The sequence below is a fragment of the Prunus dulcis genome, chromosome 8 (genome assembly GCF_902201215.1).
Source record: "Prunus dulcis chromosome 8, ALMONDv2, whole genome shotgun sequence".
NCBI lineage: Eukaryota > Viridiplantae > Streptophyta > Magnoliopsida > Rosales > Rosaceae > Prunus > Prunus dulcis.
In genome coordinates this window covers 15213121-15230446 of record NC_047657.1, presented here as the reverse complement: position 1 = coordinate 15230446, position 17326 = coordinate 15213121, and the positions used below count along the sequence as shown (strand labels likewise).

At 40.2% G+C, this 17326-nt stretch overlaps 4 protein-coding genes across 4 annotated transcripts; 2 read left to right on the top strand and 2 right to left on the bottom strand.

The window, feature by feature from the left end:
• Positions 1 to 1233: 1233 nt before the first annotated feature.
• LOC117636356 (signal recognition particle 43 kDa protein, chloroplastic) lies at positions 1234 to 2678 on the bottom strand. Its single transcript, XM_034370824.1, has one exon. The coding sequence runs from the start codon at positions 2478 to 2480 to the stop codon at positions 1335 to 1337; it is 1146 nt and encodes a 381-aa protein (XP_034226715.1). The 5' UTR covers positions 2481 to 2678; the 3' UTR covers positions 1234 to 1334.
• Positions 2679 to 4823: 2145 nt separating this feature from the next.
• LOC117636355 (L-ascorbate oxidase homolog) lies at positions 4824 to 8510 on the top strand. The gene is made up of 8 exons (XM_034370823.1): positions 4824 to 5107; positions 5239 to 5348; positions 6055 to 6325; positions 6517 to 6619; positions 6726 to 7071; positions 7239 to 7604; positions 7791 to 7869; positions 8097 to 8510. The coding sequence occupies exons 1-8, from the start codon at positions 4982 to 4984 to the stop codon at positions 8304 to 8306; spliced, it is 1611 nt and encodes a 536-aa protein (XP_034226714.1). The 5' UTR covers positions 4824 to 4981; the 3' UTR covers positions 8307 to 8510.
• Positions 8511 to 8625: 115 nt separating this feature from the next.
• Positions 8626 to 10777, top strand: LOC117636357 (GDSL esterase/lipase At5g55050-like). Its single transcript, XM_034370825.1, has 5 exons — positions 8626 to 9395; positions 9510 to 9646; positions 9755 to 10039; positions 10137 to 10386; positions 10510 to 10777. The coding sequence occupies exons 1-5, from the start codon at positions 9155 to 9157 to the stop codon at positions 10728 to 10730; spliced, it is 1134 nt and encodes a 377-aa protein (XP_034226716.1). The 5' UTR covers positions 8626 to 9154; the 3' UTR covers positions 10731 to 10777.
• Positions 10778 to 11036: 259 nt separating this feature from the next.
• LOC117637345 (PTI1-like tyrosine-protein kinase 1) lies at positions 11037 to 13730 on the bottom strand. Its single transcript, XM_034372215.1, has 6 exons — positions 13403 to 13730; positions 13196 to 13305; positions 12309 to 13092; positions 11822 to 12049; positions 11583 to 11732; positions 11037 to 11397 (listed from the first exon to the last, which is right to left on the bottom strand). Exons 1-6 carry the CDS (start codon positions 13622 to 13624, stop codon positions 11293 to 11295), a joined length of 1599 nt encoding a protein of 532 aa, XP_034228106.1. The 5' UTR covers positions 13625 to 13730; the 3' UTR covers positions 11037 to 11292.
• Positions 13731 to 17326: the final 3596 nt, after the last annotated feature.

Genomic DNA, 17326 nt, shown 5'->3' with positions numbered 1-17326 from the left:
AACGCAGAATCACCACCAAACAGCCACCATAAACCAGCAACACTCGAGGTAATTCCTCTTGTTGTTCACATGTTTCACTAAAAATGTTGTTAATGAATTGCCTAGTTGTTATTGTATCAAAATTGGAAAGATATAATAATAATGACAAGGCTATAGATTTTGGGGTTGGGCCCACTGTATGGAGCCATTGGACCTATTTTCTGTTTTTTTGTGAGCAGGAAAGGCATCTTCTTCACTTCCTCTTTTCAATTCACTTGCATCCTCCTTCCAAATGGCAAAATATTGGTCTCTGTGTGTGTAAATATTGACATTGGACAATCATCATTTGCAAGCTGTCGCTGACTGACACTGGGGTTGCCAATTCATCATTTTTCTTTATTTTCTTTTAAATTCGTGACGGGTTTGGTTAGATTTACCCGCATCTACACTAGAAACCAAATACATATGGTGGTAAGTCTTTTCCGTATTGAATGTTATTTCAGTATTTTGCAACTTCAATTTGGTGGAACAACGTGTCCTGGGGCTAATCAGAGCAGCAATCACGGACTCTCTGAATTTGGCGGGTAAATGGTCAAGTCAAGCTCAACGGAAGAGTAAATGAGGAGGCCAAAAACCAAAAAATAATAATTATTAACGGGTTCGCATGTCGGATAAGTTTGAGTACGGATGATACCAATTATATAATACTAACTGGGTATGCTAGTCAACTTCTTATACGTAACAGGTAAAACTATGATTCAGATAATATGAAGAAATTGAAGAAGCATCATATGATTTAGATGACATCTCCAACATTTCCAACATTCCCCTCAGGTGCTTGTGTGGTGGTCTAATAACGTCTTTGAAGAAGTTGTAGAGGGAGACGGAACCGGAGATGATGAAATCTCGTCTTCATGTTGCTGCCTTACTTCGGAAGAAAATTGAGACCTACGTAGACAACGGATTTGAGAGAGGAGATGAAATTGCACATGCCCTCACGCAAGTCAGCGAGAAATCATTTTAGCATGATATAATATATAAAAACACTTATAGAACCTATTTAGAGTAAAAACCCCAAAATTAGTCACTTGTTATTTTTTCATTAATTCTTATCAAATTTTTACACATTGAGAACCAATTAAAAAAATAACAAATGACTCGCTTTTGGATTTTTTTCTCTCCAAATATGGGAGTTTTTATATAACATGTCATGCTAAAATGGTTTTTTATAATAAATATCTCTGTATATGATTCTAAGACATGTGAATTTTCCTTCATGTTATATTGATAAAGAAATTATGCCATATGAGCATTTCAAATCAATACACAAGAACAAACAAAACCCAATTCTTTTCCTACTTTCTCAATTGGGCTTCCTCCACACTCCCCGGCCCACTCACATTCTGGGCCTCCTCAAACTCCTTAATCAAATCAGGATCAACATTCTCCTCCGGCTCCCACGTGGCCTCATCTATATCCGTCCATTTCACCAAGTACTCCATCGTCCCTTCATCCCCAACTCTCTTCCCCACCACACCCTCCGCCACGGCGTACTCGAGCCCAGCCTCGAAGTCCCGCACCAGATCCTCATCTATCAACTTCGCGTTGACCCACTCGTTATCTCCACCGTCCTTCCATTTGACCAAATACTCCACGCGATCCCCCTTCCCTCTCTTCTCCAGCAACTCCTGCACCTCCGCGTACTCGAATATTGCCCCTTCAAGCTCCCTAATCACACTCTCCAGCCCCAACCTTCTCGCGAAATGCATCGGGTTTCCCTGCGGCGTCGTTCTAAGTACCTCCTTAGCCAAATCCAACGGCTTCCGTCCCCTGTCATCCTCCACCTCGGGATCCGCACCCAGCTCCACCAATAACTTCACGACACCTGGCCGGACGTACCCTGCCGCCATATGCAACGCCGTCAGTCCCCCGCCGTTATCGCGGTGGTTCAAGCGGGCTCCGGCTTCTGCCAAGACCCGAACGCACTGCTCCGACCCGAGACCCGAGACGAATATGAGAGCCGTGCGGCCGTCTCCGTCCACGGCGTCGACGTCGCGCCAGTCGTCCTCCGCGGCAATGAGCTGGCTCAGCGCCGACTCGTCGGCTTTCTTGGCCGCGGTCCACCATGGGCTCTCGTACTCCGCCACCACGTCTTTGGCTATGAAATCCGATGGGACCCACGAAGGGGCATGACCGTCTTTCCACGAAATCAAATACTCCATGCCCTTGCCGCCCTCCAGTGCTCTGCTTCCGATGATCTTGTCGACCTCGCCGTACGACTCGTCGTCTGGTTTGTCTTCATTGTTGTCTGAGAACGGAAATGGTTTCTGGGTTTCGAGGGATTGGCTTTGCTGGTTCTGGAAAACGGAGGCGGATGTGGGGTTGGGCTTGGACGTGGGTTTGAGGCGGTGAAGAGATTGGGAAGGGAGGGGGGTGGTTGTGAGCTTTGGGGCGAGCTTCAGGCCGGAGATGGAGCACTGGTTGACGAAGAGAGCGTCCATGGAGTTTGGTGTTTGGTTAGAGAAGTGGCTGAGCTTCCATTGGCGGGCTCTGCCGAGTGTTCTGGAGAGCAGAGCGCGTAGGAGAGAGAGATGGGTTACGGATAAGAAATCCCATCCAATCCATTTCTCGTTTGTTTGCTTGTTTGTCTGGGAGTGAGAGTGGGGACATTGTTGGTATTTTTAGCTTTTTTCTTGGGCTCCAGTTTTCTACATTTGATTTTTTTTTTCTCTCTCTCTCTCTGGTTTTCTTCTATGGAAAAATTCTGGCCACAAATGCAGAATGGGCGATACAACAAAATTCGAGTTCAGATCAGACCAAAAAATGATGAAGAAACTTGGGACCAAATGCAAATTGGGTTTACGTGTTGTTTCTTCATTTGGGCTTTGCATTATTTTCTTGACGCCTATTTGGCCCATTTGTAACCAGGTGCAAGCTAGAAGGCTGGTATGACGAAATGGGGAAGCCTAACCATAACCCGGCAACAATTCTTGTGTGCGGCTGTCGTATAAAATAATAGATTAACAAAGGTGATTGTAGAGGTGGGGCTAAGTGGGATCAAATTACAAGTGTTTGAGAGAGTCATCGCATAACCACGTGGTTTAAGGTGCTAAATACAAGAATTTCTTCTAAAGGGGACACAATTTGTTATGAAAGAGATTAGGGAAAAGAGGGAGTTGTGTGTACTTCTAGCTTTGTCAATTGGACATTATCCCCATAATCACGGAAAAAGTTAGGGAAAACAGAATTATAGCTCATTTTCTTCGATGTCAATTTCTTGCAAATTGCAAATGATCCCAATTTAATTGTAACAAAACAGTGTTGCATGTGTGGATGCCACAAAATCACACGCTTATGAGTCTCAATCCCATAGCGGAATACGCTTCAATATTTATTTTACAATACAATTATGTCGAAATCGTGATTTATGGTTGCATTTAAAAAACAAAAACAAAGAAAAATAAAAACCATAAAATTGCTGTTTTATCAAACTCACATGCAATGAGATGAGAGATGTTTCTAGGTGGAACAAAAAGTTCCTGTCTCTAATTATCTCCATGCATTAATTTAATAAGGACTTGACTTTCCATGCATTAATATTTGATGGACGTAGACTTTTCATAATTTAATTACTTGCCAGTTCAGCAACAATAAAAAAGCATTGATAATTATTTTTTTTTCCTCCCATATTGTTCTACCCCGTAAAACTCGTTCACAAGCTTCAATTATTCTAAGAGAGACTTTAGAATGAACCAGACTAGACGGTTTGATTAATCTTTCGCCCTTATACTCAAGTTAGACAAATAATTTATCGTTTCGCCCCTATACTCAAGTTAGACGAACGATTTATCATTTCACCCATATACTCAAGTTAGATGTACGTAAACTTTTCATAATTAATTACTTGCCTTTTTTTTTTTTCTAGTTCAAAATTTAATTGCCAGTTCAGCAACAACAAAAAAGCATTACAGTCAACTCAAAAAAAAGAAAAAAAAAGAAAAAAAAAAAAGCATTGATAATATACTTTAGAATGAACTAACTACTAAACGGTTGATTAATCTTTGCCTCTATACTCAAGTTAGACGAAGAATTTGTCGTTTCTGCAATAAGGTAAAACCATAACTTGTTCATGTGAAATGAGAAAGCAATATAAACCCCAAAAATATAGTTTAAAAATGATTACTAGATTCCAGCATATTCAATTTCATATCTATCTATTAAGACAAAATCCAGACAAAATCTGTATGATCATTACCAAAAAATAAAATAAAAAGAAATCCATTAGAAGCTTCATGGTGGTTGTCTTTCATAGGCTTTGAAGGAAAGAGCCAAAAGGAAAACACTTCATTTAGCTTAGCATAATAAGGAATGTCCCATAAGCATAAACAATTATTGGTTTACGCGTAAATCAATCTCCAAGTTGGTGTCCCCCATAATTTTCATACCATTTATTTCCTTTTCCTTGCGCCCACCAAGCACCAACACAACCCTTTTCATCTGAATAGCTTCTGTTTTGGGGTGTTTGGTAGGTGAGAAAATTGAGCACATGAAAATACCGTGTGTGGCGTCAGAAATCACGGGCTCTCCCACTATCATCCAGCCATGCATGTGTTAGCAAAAGAAGCTTACGCGGTCAGGGCAAGGGCATTGTAGTCATTAAACAAATGCCAAAGTCGCGCATCTTTTATTGGGCGTGCGCCACGTGGACACTCCACCGCTATGAGACTATGACTTTCCACTATGCACAGCCCAATACAGAGAGGACAAATACATATCCCCACTCGTTTTTGTTTTTGTTTTTTTGCAATTTTGCAGTATAAATATCAAGACTAATAAGTCAGGGTCAGTTACCTCAAACCTATTTAAGTGTCTCCTTCTGTAACCTTCTTTGTAATTCCAGTAGAGAAAACTACTTCTTCTTCTTCATCTTCTTCTCTGTTTGATCATCTGCACCTGAATTTTTCTCTGATACGTCTCTACTTTCTAAAGCTCCCAAAAAAATATGCTGCTTAAATTTCTAGCAGCCTTTCTTCTGGTTCTGGGTTTTGCAACTGCTGAGGATCCTTACAGGTTTTTCGACTGGAACATAACCTACGGGGACATATATCCACTCGGTGTTCGTCAACAGGTTTGTATTTACAGTTTTTTCTTCTGTACAAGCGATATTATGAGATGAGAGTTTGACATAGAACTTCGGGTGCATGAATAATTGTTTTTAATAACTTGAATGTAAACTTTGAAATTTTGTTTTTGCTGCAGGGAATTCTCATCAATGGCCAGTTTCCAGGGCCGGAAATCTACTCCGTGACCAATGACAACCTCATTATCAATGTTCATAACAGCTTGCCGGAGCCTTTCCTTATTTCATGGTGCGATTTTCTTCCAAACTATTTCCCTTCTCTTTTTCTATATGTTTTCCAAACACTTAAATGCTAATTAAATCTTCATATTTGTTAAATTAGCAAAATTTTATAGATTTTAAATATTTGGTACATTTATCAATCTTTACAAGGCATGAAGCTAAAATATTTTAATTGCAAAGATTTATTTCGCAAATAGTAATATTGCATGATATAAAACGAAACATTGGTAAAATAAATGAGGTAATTTAGTTTTCATTGTCAATCTAATCTGTAGATTTTAATTCAGTGTGACAAAATATGGTAATATAATTTAGAGAATAATAAATAAAAAATTCAGACAGCTAAGAGGTCATAGACTTTTGTACATGTTATTAATATGGCCGCGGTGACTTAATAAATCTTCCATGTAGTTGACAATAACAAGTGACAACTTGCTATGCATATACTATGATCGAATTATATGCTGGCAAAATTGACATATATAGCCACACGCATTTATTTTGGTTTGATCGAAAGACCAACCAAACACACATGGAATTTTTTTATTGAGTTTTAATTATTTCCTAACTCTTGCCTGGCCCATGATAATATTGTGACGGTGGTTAGTATGTGATCGGTTTGAAATACCGTCTAAGAATATGCGTGTTGTATACAATCACTTACTTTAATTTTGATGTGAAACTAAAAATGGAATTTGGAAAAACAAAAACAGGAATGGAGTTCAACATAGGAGGAATTCATACCAAGATGGAGTTTACGGCACCACATGCCCCATCCCACCAGGCAAGAACTTCACCTACACACTCCAAGTGAAGGACCAAATTGGAAGCTTCTACTACTTCCCATCTCTTGCCTTTCACAAGGCTGCTGGTGGCTTTGGAGCCATTAAAATCCTCAGCAGGCCCAGAATCCCAGTCCCATTCCCAGACCCAGTTGGTGATTACTCCATTCTTATTGGAGATTGGCACAAGACTGACCACAAGGTATTTTAAAAAAAAAAAAAAAAAAAAAAAAACTCCATCTCCATGCAATTTCTATTACTATTTTTTCGAAATAACGGAGACTGGAAATTCAAAGGTGTCACGTAATAAACTAAGAGCTAGTTGGTATTTTCGTTATCAATTTAATTTAAACCTATTTCTGACCTAACTGCAATGCTGGTCCAATATTGCAGATATTGAAGGGCATTTTAGATCGTGGTCACAGGCTTCCCTTCCCAGATGGCATTATAATCAATGGACGTGGACCAAATGGAACATATTTCACATTTGACCAAGGTAATTTTTTTGTTTTACCCCTCTTAAACTCTTCCATGGCTTGGCTCATTGGTCCTTTTGTTTACTGTTTTACATTTTGGAGCTGATTTTTGTCTGTTTCCTACAGGTAAAACTTACAGGCTTAGGATATCAAATGTTGGGCTCCAGAACTCTCTCAACTTCAGGATCCAGGGCCACAAATTGAAGCTGGTTGAAGTTGAAGGGACCCACACCATCCAGACCACCTATGATTCACTGGACATCCATGTGGGCCAGTCTTATTCTGTTCTCGTCACAGCAGATCAAGCCCCTCAGGACTATTACATTGCTGTCTCAACCCGTTTTACCAGCCAGGTCCTCACAAGCACTGCCGTCTTTCACTACAGCAACTCGGGCCGTCAAGTTTCCGGCCCAATTCCCGCTGGGCCCACAACCCAAACCGGCTGGTCTCTTAGCCAGGCTCTCTCCATTAGGTACGTCACTTATCCAATCTGGTATTATTTTGGTCCTATTTATGTATCATATTGTGTACCACATTAAAGATAAAAGTTTTTTCCATCCGTACAATGGAGTCTTGTTTCTGCTAATGATTTTTTGTGCAACAATTTAACAATTATGTCTTGAATTTTGTACATTTCAGGACAAACCTAACAGCAAGTGGACCTAGGCCAAACCCACAAGGCTCCTACCACTATGGTCTTGTAAATGTGAGCAGGACAATCAAGCTAGAGAGCTCAGCAGCTCAAGTTAGTGGAAAACAGAGATATGCAGTGAACAGTGTGTCCTTTATCCCTGCAGACACACCATTGAAGCTTGCAGACTACTTCAAGATTGGTGGGGTTTTTAAAGTTGGAAGCATCTCAGATAACCCTACTGGCCAAAAGATGTACCTTGACACTTCAGTCATGGGTGCTGATTTCAGAGCCTTTGTGGAGATTGTGTTTCAGAACCATGAGAACATTGTGCAGAGCTGGCATTTGGATGGACACTCCTTTTGGGTTGTTGGGTAAGTAAATCAATAATATAATTCAGCATTTTGTTGTTAACAAAATGAATTTGAAAATGGGAATTTTGGTTGCTAATTTGTCATGCATAAAATGAATTTGAAAATGGGAATTTTGGTTGCTAATTTGTCATGCATATATATCTTCTAAATTTGTTCTAAGTTCTCACATTTATACCTAAATTTCAGAATGGACGGAGGCAAATGGACACCAGCAAGCCGAAACGAATACAACCTTAGAGATGCAGTCTCAAGAAGCACCACCCAGGTTTGTTGCCTAGCTTTCTTTTTTTAATTTCTACAAATGGGAAGTTGTTGATGCCAAAAATTGGTTCATCCATAGATTAGGGTTCCGCTTTCACCCTCACAATGTGGAATAAGTGAGACCGAAAGTATGGTATAAACAAAACCAATCACACCGAAATTATATATAACCGGCCGGCACATTCAATAATTTTAGTATTTATACTAAAGTTTTGGTTGATTATGTTACAGGTTTATCCCAAGTCATGGACAGCTATATACATAGCACTAGACAATGTGGGTATGTGGAATTTGAGGACTGAGTTTTGGGCAAGGCAATACCTTGGACAACAATTTTACCTACGAGTCTACTCACCTGTGGAGTCCGCTAGGGATGAGTACCCAATTCCCAGAAATGCCCTTCTTTGTGGAAGGGCTGCTGGCAGAAGCACCAGACCTTAATGAACAAGCTGATTCAGAAGATTTATACACAATTATTTTATATATGAGTGTCCCATTCTGTGCTACCAAAATTTTTCAATTGTAATTTGTATACTTTTGGCAATAAAATGCAGCTTTCATTCAGTCACTTGTTTGGCATGTAATTAAGTTCTGCTTCAGGTATTAGAAGCCAAGGGAAAAGAAACATCTTGTATTGTTGTTTAATCACAGAGAGAGAGAGAGAGAGAGAGAGGGAAAAGAAAGAAATTTAATTGCAAATTGGTGTATCTTAAGGACAAATAAACAGGCCTCCAGCTAGGCTCCTTGTTTCTGTCAGAGAACTGTGGACTTAGTATTATCTGTTTACATAGTGATCACCCCATAAACAACCAAATTTGTCTAAAACCTGAAATGAATGTTACAATGGACGGCAACAACTTTCGTCGGTCTATGTGGGTCTCACCTCTATTAGAGATAATTTATCGCAAGTAATCGAAGATTCTGGTCTAGGGTCAATCCGGTTATAGTTTGTGTGAACCCTGTTCTTATCATATTTAACATTAAGCTCACTATAATTATACCTAACAAACCCTACTCATAAAAATGGTCACAGAAGATGCTGGTGAATGGTCAATCCGGCCATAGATAACAACTATGCCAATCCGCCCAGTGAACCTCTTATGTTTGTAAGTGCACATTTTCTCTAGGAAATGACGGTTCCTAAAGCATCCATGCGTATAAATATCCATCACATCTTAATTGAAGAGAAAAATGAAAGTGAAAGTGAATCTTTCTTGAACATACAACAAAGAATTTGTTGGGGAAAAAAAAATTAATTAGTTAATTAGTTTCTTTCAATTACATCTCTCATGGAAAACAAATCATGGGTTGGTCTTCTAGTTCTATGTTTGGCTATAGCTGTTTTTGGTTTAGCAGAAGCAGGTGTGCCTGCAATCTTCATACTAGGGGACTCAACTGCTGATGTTGGCACCAACAACTTCTTGCCTGGTAGCATGGCAAGGGCTGACTTTCCCCACAATGGCGTTGACTTTCCTTTCTCAAGAGCCACTGGAAGGTTCAGCAATGGCCTTAACAGTGCTGATTTTCTCTGTAAGTATAATGTAGTTACGGAAAAAAAGAAATTTGGGAAAGCTAACTTGAACTTCAGCCTAACTTCTTTGAACCATGAAGCTTAACTTAACATGTTGCTTCTCGTGATTATAGCTAAGCAATTCGGTCTTAAGAGAAGTCCGCGGCCTTTTCTTTCTCTCAACAGTACATCTCTTCACAAGAAGAGCTTTAGAGGTGTGAACTTTGCTTCTGGAGGGTCTGGCCTTCTTGACATAACAGGACGAACAATGGTATGTAATCTTGAGAAAAATTGTCTCATAAGCATGAGAGAGAGAGAGAGAGAGAGAGAGAGAGAGAGAGAGATTTGGTTTGACAGATTTTTCATTTTCTTGTTTCAGCTGACTTTGATGAAGTTTGGAAAAGAGAGAATTCCATTTGGTGCCCCATTCGTCAATCGAAAAAATGTTATCACATTATCAGAGCAGATACAGCAACTTTCTCTTGTCAAGAGCAATCTTGCTGCCATCAAAGGGCAAAGGTTAACTGAGAAGTTGATCTCAAAGTCTTTGTTCTTCATCAGCACTGGTAGCAATGACTTGTTTGGATATTACCATTCAAACACTTCCTTCTCCAAGGAAGCTTTCCTATCGTCTTTAGAACTCGCTTATGAGAAGCACTTGAAGGTGACTTTTCTCTATGTTCAACAAGATTCAACTTAATTTTATCCACCAAATGTACCAAGTTTTCATAGCCTAGCTGAGCCCTGTACTAAAATGGCAGAGTTTGATCGATCTTGGAGCGAGAAAGTTTGGCATTATCAGCGTTGCCCCGATTGGATGCTGTCCATCTCAGAGGATTTACAATACTACTGGGGGGTGTTTGGAAGATTTGAACAATCTCGCAATCGCTTTTCATGCAAGGTTGGATGCCCTCTTGTTCAAGCTCAGCTCAGAACACAAGAGCATCAAGTACTCACTTGGAAATGCATTTGAGATGACAATAAATGTCATTCAGTACCCTCTTGCATTCAGTAAGTCAATTCTCAATCACAAGCCATAATGCACTTCTTAAAGGAATCATGCACGTGCTTGACAAAAATGGTGAAGAAAAAGGCACAATCTAATTATATTTTAATTTCCTTTTGATTTTTCAGATTTTACTCAAGTGGAAGATGCGTGTTGCGGAGCTGGGAAGCTCAATGCTGAATCCTTCTGTAGTCCAAAAGCCAAACTTTGCCCGAATCGCAACAATTACTTGTTCTGGGATCTATTTCATCCAACACAGGCTGCTTCTAAGTTAGCAGCCGTAACCCTCTACAATGGTGGACCACAATTCGTATACCCGATTAATTTTGCTCAGTTGGCCAAGGCTTAAGAGTAGCCATTTTGACATGATCAATTTATCCCCAGAAGCACACTATTTTTGCCAACTTTTAAACTTTAGTTCTGTTATAGTATGGTTGTATTAGAAAGAAAATAATAATAATGGAAACTGAATTGATAAGTTATGTAAGCAAATCTTGATTTTCTGCTTCTGAAAGATTCAATCTGTAATAAATAGCTCATTATGAATATCAGCAAAAACCCAATTCGACAGAGATAGCTGCATGGACTTTTCAGCTTCTTCCTGCTGTGTAACTAGGCATTTTGAATCAGAGCTTTAGAAAATGGCTTCCAGAATTTAGAAAAGCTGAAGTAATAATGTAAATCTTTTATTTGTAGAAGCTTGTGAAAATCCTTCGGATACACATTCAAGTTATTGTTTCAAATATGAGGTGACCAACAGGAAAATTCATTTGCAACCAATTTTCTTGTTGGTCGCCCTGCATTTAAATAATAAATTTTCAATATTTATTTATATATACTGGGATTATTTGGTAGCTGATAGTGATCAACTTGGGCTGTTTACTGCACGGTGAAATCAATGTGATCGATTGTCAAGGCTGGGCTGTTTCACCTTGTAAATCAATTCCATTCAGAAAATCATCTCGTTCCCTTTGCATCCTTAACCAGTGCTCTGGCTTCTCAAAGAACCTAAGTATCTGCTCAAACAGAAACAATAATGAAAGCCATCTTAGTTAGAACTAACTAAATGTTAACCTAATCTCAAAGTGGCCTGCCAAGCAAACATTTGCAGTTTGTCGCCATGTTGATAACTTGATACAGAAGTTATTAGATTTATTTTTTCCTTTTTTCAGTATGAAGAAAAGAAGAAAACAAGGAGTACCATCTTCATGGTTGGCCTTCGAGAAGATGAATGCATAAGGCAGAGGCGCGCTGCGATCATCATCATTTCCATCTCTTCCTTGTTATAGTCTTCAACCAAGTTAGGATCAATTAGACGTTCCCATATGCCACTGCACATGAAGGACCTTGCCTGCAAGTCAATGAGCAAAGACACGCAGCTTCAGAGGAAGAGACTATTTTTCAGAATTGGTTTTAAAGCTTGTTGGTTTCTTCCATTACCCATAGCACTAAGCTTTCACGAATCTCCTGGTCAGTTTGAATAGCCTCTTTCCCAGTGATGAGTTCTAGGAGCACCACTCCATATGAGTACACATCTATCTTCTCATCAACCTTGCCATACATCATGTACTCCGGGGCTAAGTATCCAAACGTCCCAACGACATCAAATGGCGCCTTTGTGTTAGCTGAAGCTTGCTGAAGGAACATAGCTGCTCCAAAATCCGACAACTGGGAATTGAAAGTTAAAAGTATTTTACAAGTGTGGAAATTTCATATTGTTGTGCAAGTAGATTTACAGTAGTCAACATAATCAGAGACAAAATATAGAGCTATTTACCTAAAGTTTAACATGAGAGGCAATCATCAAAACACAAGTATGATCTATAAAAGGTACAATTAAATCTGTATTTGGTTAAAGCTCTGGTTACCCTGAACCTAGTTTATGCTGGTTAGCTTCACAAATTTAAGAAATTATTATTGAACTTACAATCGGTTGGCAATTGTAGGAGAGGAGAATGTTGGATGACTTCACATCCCTATGAATGATAGGAGGGTTGTGAGAATGATGAAGGTAGTCCAGTGCCTTTGCCACTCCAATTGCAACTTTCATCCTCTCACTCCACCTAAGTTGTCTCAAATTCTGCCTCAAACTTCCCTTTAAAAGATTATATACAATTGCTTGCACCTCCTTGTTATTGCAGAACCCAATTATCTGAACAATGTTCTCATGTTTCATACTTGAAAACAAGTCTACTTCTCGAAAAAAATCCACAGCAGAACAGTGTGAGGATTTGAGGACTTTCACAGCAGCATCTTGACCATCTCCGAGTTTGGCACGGTACACCTTACTATGTCCACCCTCTCCAATCACCATGGCAGAGTTGAAATTGTTAGTTGCATAACGAAGCTCTTGCAGTGCGAAATTCCTGATGGACCCTTCTGCTTCTAACAGTGCCAATTTATGAAACAGTTTCTCAGCCACCGAGTCAGAAACCTTCACCATTTTATTTACAGCAGAGAGTGCTCGTCTAGTAGTTGGTCGCATTGCTGGTATGGTTAATGACTTTTGCAACTGGGGAGTGATATTTGATTTTTTATCAGAAAAAGTGGAAGAAAATGACTGAGAAGATTGCAGGGCTGCTGCCCTCACAGAGCCTTGTTGGGAAGTCCCCTGCCCTTCCAAAAGTATTCTTCCAACAGTATCCATTACCAGAAGAGTGCATGAGGGAGGTAATCCTTTCAAGCAAGTATTGATAGCTGAAAGGCTTGGCCTGCATTGTACTTAACCAAATTAACCATACATGAGAGAGAGAGAGAGAGAGAGAGAGAGAGAGAGAGAGAGAGAGAGAGAGATTGGTTTTATAGTTTCATTACCCTGAAAGGCTGCAACCAAGTACAAGGATTGTTGCATAGCTGATCCTCACTTGATAGGGTAATTCAGAAACATATGAATCTGTAATGCAGACTTTTACATGGAAATCCACCTGCATTGAAGAAAAAAAAACAGCCATAAGCCCAGTTTTTCTCAATGTCTTATCCAATTTACAATTTGACGAAAAAAGAAAAGAAAAAATTCAATACCTTCTTGGACTTGCAGAGATCTTCATGGGTGTGGAAAGAGTTTGGATCAAAAGCATCAGCATCTGCTTCTTGAACATGAACAGCTGTTACGCTGTCCCCTGCTTTAACAACAGAAATGAGCAATCTAAGTAGCATCTCTCTGCTGGAGCTATCTGAATTTAGACCAACAATAATTGTCCTCTTCTTCTTCTTCACTGCCTTGGAGGACCTGAGGGATAACATTTGGGGGGGCGCGCGGGGCGGGGCGGTCAATCTTCTGACTTATCTAACCATGGTACCCGGTGCTGAGGCACCAGTTCATTTCAGAACTTAAGAAGAAGATTGCTTCTGGTAGCTTCCCTGTGTTTCTGACGTATTCTTCTATTGATTTATTTTCATGACGTGAAGTGGTTGATGGGAATAAATACTTACCAATATTTGGCAGGTATTAATGGCACAACATAACTATTTCCAAAAGTTTGTAGGGGCTTGTTGCAACTTGCAATTATCATCAACAGGATCATGAGCACAATTTTTTTTTTTTTTTTCCTCGCACAGTGCAAGGATTTGCTTTCTTCAAACAAATTGGAGAGAAGAAAATGGAAGAGTTAGAGATGCCTTTTTATTATCACTCACTTGAATTGGCTTGTACCCAAGATCTATTTTCTGTCTGTCTGTATAAGATTCAATGGCCTCGCTTATCCATTGTTGCACAAATGAGGAGAGTCCACTGGCCCATCTAAAAAGCTTGTGTTGAAAATGGAAAAAGGTATTGACTTAAGTTGAGATCACCCCATTCCACAGTATTAAATATCCAAAATTTCGCCGATATTTCGGCGAAATTTTCATTTTTTTTGTCCAGCGATATTTTCGCACAAATCCTTCCTTATATCGTCAATATACCCAACTCCCTTCCGAAAATGGTCAGCCTCTTAACCACCACACTGGTCATAAGTTTGTGATTATAATCTATGTAATCTAATATATATAATACATTACTTGCGAGCTGGTTAACAATTACATGCAAAATTATTTTAGGGATTTATCATTTGATGACTACTCTTCACAATACACTTACTCTACACATAGAGATTATGAAGATAGTGAAAGTTTTGAACCTCATAGGAACTCTATGTGGTACTAAGTCATTTATGTATCTTACCATGCAATGTATAAAATGTAAAATATTGTAGTAAATCATTATATATAAATGATTGTGGTGTGTTTAATCTTCTTTCATTAATTACTACATATTTTCTACACTCACAGTGTTTGTCAGCTCGCTATATAATCTGACAGGACCCGACCCAATTTCCACTTTGGAATTCAAGCCAAGTCCTGCGCGTGTCCGACACCTGGCGAATGTCGGGCACAAATGACCTTTTTACCCTTCTTACTTCAATTTCTCTTGAAAATTCCCTTAGACTTCTGCCGAAAATTCGGCAGAGTCTCCGCTGTATTTTGACCAATCCCAAAATTTTTCACCTGTCAAACATTCAACAAAACCACACCAACTGCCAGAATAGGGTAAACCAATAATCGCCAGTTCCATTTTTTCCCACTAAAACTCGATATCAGAGCAATTTTCTAAATTTCAAGGTTTCAGGGATTTTCTACTAAACTCTACCTGACTTTGAAGCGCGGAGGCTATGAGTGGCCCGATGGTGGATCCTGTGCACTTCTACGACCTGGGGGCGAAAAACAAGTTTTAAACTGTGAGTGGACAAAAATGAAACTCTTAAAAACAAGTCAGAATATAATACCCCCGTTTTGAAATAACTAAGGATATATATAGTTATATATATATATATATATCAATAATTTTAACTATATCTTAATATAAGAGATTCTATAAGCATGAATCAGTATGCTGATGCATAAACTTACATAATCGATCAGATATATAAAAACATCACTGCCTGGAGGAATCAAGGACTGGTATAACCGAATAAACGTATAGAAATATACATGTGCAAATACTAAGAAACCGATATAAAATCACTGAAAGTTATCTTTGAATAAAAGAAAACTCAAAATCCTTTGAAAATACCACCTATTTGTACCCCTGTCATATCCGTCAATTCCCTGGCAGGGCTCGGGCGCCACACAGTCCACCCGAGCCGCAAACTGGCGAAATCAGGGGACTATGATCAGCCTGTCCCGCCGGCAGATTCCTCGATGACACCAAGTCAGCTCGGGTCGCTCTGGCAGGATGCAGGGGACCGTAGTCAGCCTGATCCGCAATCCTGGCAGGTCTCGGGGACACAGAGTCAGCCGAGCCGCAATCCTGGCAGGTCTCGGGACACCAAGTCTGCCGAGCCACAAATCCTGGCACTCACGGTCGGAGCGTCCCCGTAACTCGTGAGGCAAAGTCAAGTGCACTGACATAAACTGAAATCGGGCCGGATGTCCATAGACATCAGCCCAACTCTGGGTAATCACCAAAGGAAATGGGTACGAGGTGGGTTTAACATAAATTCCTTTAGAAAAACAAAATCTGATTAATAACTGAAATCTCAAATTGTGCTGCTATTTCAACTGATTCCAATCTCAAACTCTGTTTCTATAGCTGGTAAATAAGCAGCACAGATTTATAAAACTATTACTGTACTAATCATGTTCAAAACCACAATCAGGTTTACTCAAGATCAAATAAAGAACTTTATTCAAATAAACTCATTTATATAAAATCAATATAAAATCGCTTATGAAATCTTACTTATAGAAAATCCTCTATATAACTCATTTATATAAAATAATTCGTGAAGGAAAGTCCACTCACAGATGGTCCGAGATAAATTGACCCTTTGAAGGTTTCTCTTGCTGGTCGGCTGGACCTCTGATGCCTGATTATCCATGAATAATAAATTAATAAACTGTTGAATAAAAGAATTTCAATTAAACACCCTGCCCCCGGCTCCTAGAAATACGTGCGTTCAAATCCAAGTTACTCCTGAGCCCACATTAGTCTTTTCAGACACTTGGACTAGTTTTAAAAGGTCTGACGCTCAGCTAAGCGATACACTGCCCGATCGGCCGACCCGGGACCCGTGGGTCCACGATCTCTGATGGCCAATCTGGGCTTCCTTGAAGGTTCCTTACAGAGAGGGAACCATGTTCTGCGAATTTGGCTTGAAATGGACGGTCGGATTAGCTAAAATTGCGTTATCGCTTAAAATCCAAACCCTAGCCCCAGGGTTCGCGATTCTGGAGTATCCGGGACTCCGATTCGCAATCCGTCGAATCCTACGTGCTCCTGAAATCACATAGACCGACATATCAAAAATTCAGCGCGATCCAACAATTACACGACACTGCACCCACGGATCGCGCGATACAAAAAATCCGTTCGGGGCTCAAACGGACTCCGAATCGAGATCCGCGAAATTCCACGCGCTCGTGACGACACGAGGACCTCAAAACTGGCCAGAGCCATGCCACCACCCTGGCCCACGCGCCGCCACATGCGCGGGCAGATTGGGTGTCCAAAGCGATTTGGGTGCGCCGAAAAATCTTGGGACCGAGACTCCAAACTCCTACCCTAGGTAAAACACCCCATTTGGAGTCACTTTTGTTCTTGGACCACCCCCAAAAAGTGGCCGGAAATGGTAGTTTCGAGCGGCCGAAGTTCCGGCCAGATTTCAATTCGAAAATCGAACCCCTTAGAGCTAAAATCGATCGAAGCACATACAACCATCAGCTAGAACGTGAAAAATAGCTGAGAAACCATACCTTACTCGATCGATTTGGTGGAGAAACGGAGGAGAAATCTGAACTGGAAGTTCGAACTGCACCGTCGGCTTCAATGGCGAATTCCGACCGATTCCGACCACGGCAGCGGCGGAGGTGGGTCGGGAAATGTCGGCCGTCGTGTGCTGGTTCGTTTGGCACCTGTCTCGGAGATCAGCTCCAAGCAGGGTGGCCGGTGCGACGTCGGGAAGGGAA